Raw genomic sequence first — 6,441 nt, forward strand, 5'->3', positions numbered from 1 at the left:
ACAAATGCGCTTATGCTAAAACGACCATAGCACAATGAAGATTGTATAGCGTGCGTTTAAAGAGGCAATTTTGAATGTAGTTTTGTTGATGAAGTTACGTCTTCAACATAAAGTGATTTCACTTTTAATAAGTGAATGTTATACTTACCCATTTTAAAGCGTTTGTGTTGATAAATAATAGTGTTTAAATGTCAGCAACAAAATAACCACATTATATTATGTATCACTATACCATACATCATCTATATTAATATCTAAAGGCACTTATGGAATATTATGTTCGATAAAAAGTAGTTAATACAAGCAAATGTATGTATTAATCCCTTTATTTGAAACCAGTGGACAAACGTGTGCATATAATCCGTCAGACATTATCATTATTTTATTTGACAATCCTATATAATAATTAGTTTTGTATAAACACGCACACAAGCATAAATTTGAAAAGATAACATAGACGAGTTTCATATACAACGAGAAATTGTACAACATCGATGCTTAAAACATTCTAATTACATATAGTAATACCAGGTGCACTGGTTTATACTTAACCATTAATTCCCCTAAGAGAGATATTTCCGTTTATGTTTATCTTGCATTTTAAAAAGTATGTCCTCGTATAGAAATGTACATGAAACTAAATAAAGGGTGGCACTTCAAATAATTAAAAAAATACATATACGTCAGTTAAACAAACACTATAGAAACAACATAACAAGTGGGTATTTGCTTATAAAATGCAGGAAAGTACTAAACAAACATTTGCTGTGAATATAACACATACAATCAATTTGTACTATCGATTTTAAACAATACATTCAAATGTTTATACAAAAAGTGTTCCAATCCGAGATTAAAACGCATTATCCATATACAATGACAATGAACCAAATGCGACAAAGTCAGTGAGTAAACAGCTGTAAATTAACGTATTCCGAATCTTTCGTTGGCTCGTAAGTTTGTCCTGATGCGGACATTTTTGTAGAAGTAGTGTTTTCTTGTTGATAACTATAGGCCGAAATCGTTGAATATTCTCGGCTGTCAAACTCTGCAAGTGTTTCGTACTGATTGGCATGACGGGCATTTGATGAGTCTAGTAAAACATCGAAAGATAATTTAAGTGGATTACACGGTCATTATTGTCGGACGTGTTGTCGTTCAATTTAAATCAACACGTGTACATAAACTACGAAACAGATTTACACGATGATTATTCCCTTATTTAATATTCCAAACTTGAAGAATATTGCATAACACATTAATTGATATAATTAAGCCTTACCGATTCTACAGGTTTCATAAATTCCATCTGTTGTTGGGGCGTCGCTGTTTCCCCTGAATTCAAACATCGTGTGACACTCTACTGATATTGTATGATTAGAAAACATTGTATTGTGGACTTAAACAAAGTTACAGGTCGCGTAAGTAGATATGTTTTACATATTTCCGGTTTCAACATTTGAAAACAATTACTAGTATTGGATATGGTAACGTCTTGAAGTCTCACACAAAAACCACGACCAAAACGCGTATTTTGGCGATATTTAAGCATACTTTAAGTTATTTTTATGAACTTCAAATAGCGAAAAAATGGAACAAGTGAGGTGTAAATATGCATTCACTTACTGTCCTTCAACCAGATCTTCATATTTCGAGTTACTATTCGCTAGGCATTGTTTTGTTGTGTTTAGCCCTGTAATTACAGTGTGATGTACCATTTGGGCATGTATGATTAAAACACTGTATAATTATGCATAATCCTCTATACGAATACTACAAAAGTTGTATGTGGAATTATAGAGTATTTTCCAGTTTAAGCATTATTACAATTATTAAATAAGTATTGAATATGTACAAGCGACAACAAAAACATTATACGGTCATTATACGAGTTAAGATTTCATTAAATCATAAAGCCTTTCAATAAACTGTCAGAGAAGCAAGTATTTGACTATACAGTAAAGCTTTACCATTCAATCTGTATTTCAAAATCAGGACGAACACGGAAATAGCGACAAGTACTCCAAATATTCCACCTACTATTCCACCAAGAGCCGATGTTGAAGAGCCACTGTTTCCTGACAAAATACACACAATGACTGTAATCAATACCAAAACAATGTACAAGCTTATATTACGGGACTAAATATTATTAATGTGTCGAGTTTCTTTGTACATACATAGCATCTCCGTTATTTCCAAGACACAAGACAACAAATAACAAATAACGCACACAAGTACCTAGGCACGTAAGACACACCTAGTTAGATTTGAGTAAGCTTTTATTTGCGTTAATAATATATGCGTGTATGTGTTACTCAATCAAGTTTAACAGCGCGGTAAGTATATTATGTACCTGTATCAAGTAGAGTAGTTACGTTTATTTCGTGTGTCCAATCCGACTTTCCTATTTTGTTTAGTGCCATCATTTGAATTTGGTATGTCGTTCCAGAAATTAAACTATCGATTGTCCAAATATAGTGAGGAATGTTTATGGGAATAACAATCCAGCTTCCATCCCCTAATGCTTTGTACCTTACAGTAAATGTTTGACTCTCTCCGCCATTAAAACCAGGGGTCCATTTGATAGTCAGTTCCGTTTGTCCTGTTTTGCTTACTTGCAGTTCCTTCGGAATTTCCGGTTTTGCTAGGACATACAGTCAATATAATAAATTAATATAATATCTGAAATTCATGCATTTATTAACACGATGTTATACACATATTTAATGTAGTTAATTTGAGATTTAATGTCAAAAAGCTAATTGAGGAGTTAAATGGTTCATGTACATACACTGCGCTTTTAAAGTAAACACTTCCACTGTTGAACCCAATTTGTTAGAAACGTTCACCATGTATTCGGTGTAATCTGCACGTTGCACATGGAATATCTCAAGCTGTGTCTGCATACTATCATCAGAGATTGTTATCAGGACGTTGGTGTCATCTGATAAAATCCTCCAACTGCCATCATCTCGCTTGTACCAAACGACGTCTTGTGAAGTTGGTTTAGGATAAGCAATCATTGAGAACGTGAACAACACAGTCTCGTTAGGCGCTCTGTACAATGTTGTAATTGGAGTAGAAAAAGGAGATGCTCTAGGTGAGCCTGTTAACAAAAGTATATATTAATTTATATTCATTTCCACTAAACGAGCACACTATTTAGTTTGACATAATATACTTACAGTAAACGATAAGTACCAGCATCTGTCTCCCTTCGTCATAACGATTATTAGCCGAACATGTATAGTTTCCAGTATCATATTCACATTTTGCTTGTTGAATGTGATATTTAGCTTTACGTCCTTTTATTTCAACTAAGATGCTTTCATTCTCACGGGTAGTATTAATTACACGAACCACAGGCTCTGGGTCACCATTTGCATCACACAACAGCTCTACTGTTTCTCCCTGGTTAACAACGATGCTATTGTGTGATTGATTTGCTTCGAATGCCAGTACATATGCCCCGTCTGGAAGAATATAAGTTTTAATTGTACCTTTAACACCAATAAATCTAAAGGAAAAATCAATATCCACAAACAGTGAACATTGCATAATTATCAACAAATGATAGTTATATTGCAGCAATCATGAACAATTTTATTGTATTGTACATAGTGATTAATATCGAGTACGTTCTCAATTTAAAAGTAACAACAAGTCTAACAAACACTGAATTTAGTGTTACAAACAAGCCTAACATGATTTTCATTCACCTATTTCACCGTGTTACCTATTGTCAATATATGAATTATATACATTATGTGATGTTTCACATTTTTGTCTTAAAACGACGGAATAATTATACAAATATACTTAATAGGTTTTTTTTGTGCATAATTTGATAACCCATAATATTTTACATAATTCTATAATAATTAGATTGCTGTATTTATTGTCAAATGATTTGAAACAAGTTTTTACATGTTAACTTAAAGGGATCATTTCACGGTTTAGTAAATTGACAAAATTGAAAAAAGTTGTTTCAGATTCGCAAATTTTCGGTTTAGTTATGATATTTGTGAGGAAACAGTATTACTGAACATTTGCCATGGTCTAATATAGCCATTATATGCATCTTTTGACGATTTAAAAACCTAAAAATTATAAAGCGTTGCAACGCGAAACGAGTAAATAATTTGGAGAGTTCTGTTGTTGTCGTTTAAATTTGTGAAACTTCGAAGATTGCTTATACAAAGTATAAAATACGCGTCTTATGTATGCTAGGCAGGATAGCTCAATTGGCTAATGCGTTTTTACTTCAGGATTCCGGGGGTCACTGGTTCGAGCCCTACAGCGGGCGACTTTTTTTTATTTTTGATTTTTTTACTGGAGCTTTTAAAATTTAATGTTTACATTTATCAATATAAAGCATTTAATGACAAACATAAAAACATGCCAAAATCTGTGAAAAGGCCCCTTTAATACATAATTTTCTTACATTCAACATTTATATAGACTGTCAACTGACTTAATCCGTATACCACTTCATTTGTTATTGGTTGCATTTTGTTCGAAGCATTACACTGGTATTCCCCTTCATCTGCCAATATAATGCTTTTTATTACAAGTGTTTGTCCAGTACCAATCACTTTGCCAGTGTCCTTCCTTATCCATACAAAGATTGAGGCTGGTGGATTACCAGCATCAGTCAAATTGCACACAGCTGTGAGTGAAGTGTTCAGTAGCACGGTTTGGTTCTGTAGACGTTGTACATTAGGCGAGTCTGTAAAATCAAATAGGCATATGTTTGCACAAATATTTATATTACGCATTCTTATTTTGAAAAAAAAAATGCGGATGACCGTTGTTAGATTATTCATATTATGTAGTTAAATAGCTAAATAAATCAATAATGTTCAAATAACTGTTAAATACATAAAATAACATTTGATGTTCAATCTAAAGGTATGTTTAATATTAATGGATATTTGTACTCACATAACACTTCCATTGAAACGGTTACAAGTGTAGTCCCGACAACACTCCTTCCCACACTATCTATCATGGTGTTTTCTGCTTTACATGTTACATTTCTCTCCATGTCTGTTCTCACATTTCTTATTGTCAGAACATCACCTTCTTGTGCTACATGACCAGACCAAGAATACCGAGGAGCTGGGTTACTGTTGGCCGAACATAATATTGTGAACGACGATCCTTCAATAACTTTAAATTCATACTCTATTGGAGTGAGGTTATTGTACCTCAATGCTACGGTTGCAGGGCCATCTTAAAAGAACAAAGCATATGCCATTGATTCATGAAGGTTTTATAAACAAAAATATACGATACCGTGTCAAAACTCACATGTAAACTTAAACTTACAGAGTATATCAAGATTTGCGAAGAAAGAGTTACTGCCAAAAACAACTCCTTTGAATGATGTATCCATAACATTATTTGCCGTGCAATCGTGTCTTGTGTTCGTTGTTCGCGTTACATTCAGTATCGTTAAAATACTCCCTTTTTGTCCGGTATCCCATGTGTATGTCGAGTTCGGAACACTGTCAACAGAGCACATCAGGATAATGGTACTTCCTACTATGACTTTAATTGGATCATGTAACGCATTCCAACGTACGTCTGAGTTTGTATGAATTGTGTACGTGATTGTAGGAACACCAGGACCATCTACAGACAGAACATTATAAATTAATAATTCAGCAAATATTAACTTAAATATAATATTAGCAATACACTATATATGTTAAACGGTTCTTACGTAATACTCTCGCGGATACGTTTCTTGTTACATTATACGTTGATATTACTCCATCAAATTCAGTCATAGAGTTTGTAGCTTGGCAAGTCCATACAGCGTCATGCTGTACACTTGTTACGGTCAATGTAGGTGAAACAATCGTTTGTCCATTCCAGAATACCGTAGCCGGGGGATTGGCGTCACTAGTACAGACTATGTTGATGTTGTCACCTCTCTGTATTCTTATTGTGTAATCAATGATGTTCTTGTCATTGCTTGATAACTTCGCAATGACTGGTGGATCTGAAATTGCAGATTTCACTATTTTTTTATGTTATTACTACGTTAACATTTAAGTGCAATGTCGAATTCTAAAGTGAGTAACTTTAAAGCTTTATTTACATTCTGACATTCATTGTAGCATTTAGAAGCGATTACCTTACCAGAGATATTCACCTCCTGTTGTACCAATAATTTTAACTTATCCAAATGGTTTTAATCCAACTTACACAAAACGTTTATTTTTAATGCGATATTCTTCTCTGTAGCCTCTGCGTAATTTGTACCATCCAATGTGAGCATAACATTATATGCCTTGCAAGACACGCTATCGTTATTGCGAGTGAATTTATAATTCAGAAGAGCACCGGTCGACCGTCCGCCCGGGTAAGTCCAGTTATAAGAAGGTTGTGGAAATGCGGAGGAGAAACAAGTCAAATGAATGAGTCTAT

The 6,441-nt window shown here is 33.8% G+C and overlaps 2 protein-coding genes across 2 annotated transcripts; both read right to left on the reverse strand.

Moving 5' to 3' along the window:
- Positions 1–369: 369 nt before the first annotated feature.
- LOC127844070 (nephrin-like) lies at positions 370–3,103 on the reverse strand. The gene is made up of 6 exons (XM_052374041.1): positions 2,795–3,103; positions 2,357–2,647; positions 1,971–2,078; positions 1,627–1,693; positions 1,283–1,335; positions 370–1,093 (listed from the first exon to the last, which is right to left on the reverse strand). The coding sequence occupies exons 1-6, from the start codon at positions 3,024–3,026 to the stop codon at positions 903–905; spliced, it is 942 nt and encodes a 313-aa protein (XP_052230001.1). The 5' UTR covers positions 3,027–3,103; the 3' UTR covers positions 370–902.
- LOC127845941 (synaptogenesis protein syg-2-like) lies at positions 3,052–5,353 on the reverse strand. The gene is made up of 4 exons (XM_052377119.1): positions 4,948–5,353; positions 4,448–4,732; positions 3,205–3,476; positions 3,052–3,060 (listed from the first exon to the last, which is right to left on the reverse strand). The coding sequence occupies exons 1-4, from the start codon at positions 5,048–5,050 to the stop codon at positions 3,052–3,054; spliced, it is 669 nt and encodes a 222-aa protein (XP_052233079.1). The 5' UTR covers positions 5,051–5,353.
- Between the last annotated feature and the right edge of the window lie 1,088 nt (positions 5,354–6,441).

Source organism: Dreissena polymorpha, chromosome 9, assembly GCF_020536995.1.
Source record: "Dreissena polymorpha isolate Duluth1 chromosome 9, UMN_Dpol_1.0, whole genome shotgun sequence".
Lineage (NCBI taxonomy): Eukaryota > Metazoa > Mollusca > Bivalvia > Myida > Dreissenidae > Dreissena > Dreissena polymorpha.

Bases quoted from the DNA above. Each gene is read 5' to 3' on its own strand.
- LOC127844070 (XM_052374041.1), bottom strand. From the start codon at position 3,026: ATGATTGCTTATCCTAAACCAACTTCACAAGACGTCGTTTGGTACAAG. The intron at 2,079-2,356 runs GTACATAATATA...GTATTTTGTCAG, and splicing joins AACTACTCTACTTGATACAG to GAAACAGTGGCTCTTCAACA. The intron at 1,336-1,626 runs GTAAGTGAATGC...GTTTGAATTCAG, and splicing joins GAAGATCTGGTTGAAGGACA to GGGAAACAGCGACGCCCCAA.
- LOC127845941 (XM_052377119.1), bottom strand. From the start codon at position 5,050: ATGGAGAGAAATGTAACATGTAAAGCAGAAAACACCATGATAGATAGT. The intron at 4,733-4,947 runs GTGAGTACAAAT...TTGATTTTACAG, and splicing joins CGTTTCAATGGAAGTGTTAT to ACTCGCCTAATGTACAACGT. The intron at 3,477-4,447 runs GTAAGAAAATTA...ATATTCTTCCAG, and splicing joins AGTCTATATAAATGTTGAAT to ACGGGGCATATGTACTGGCA.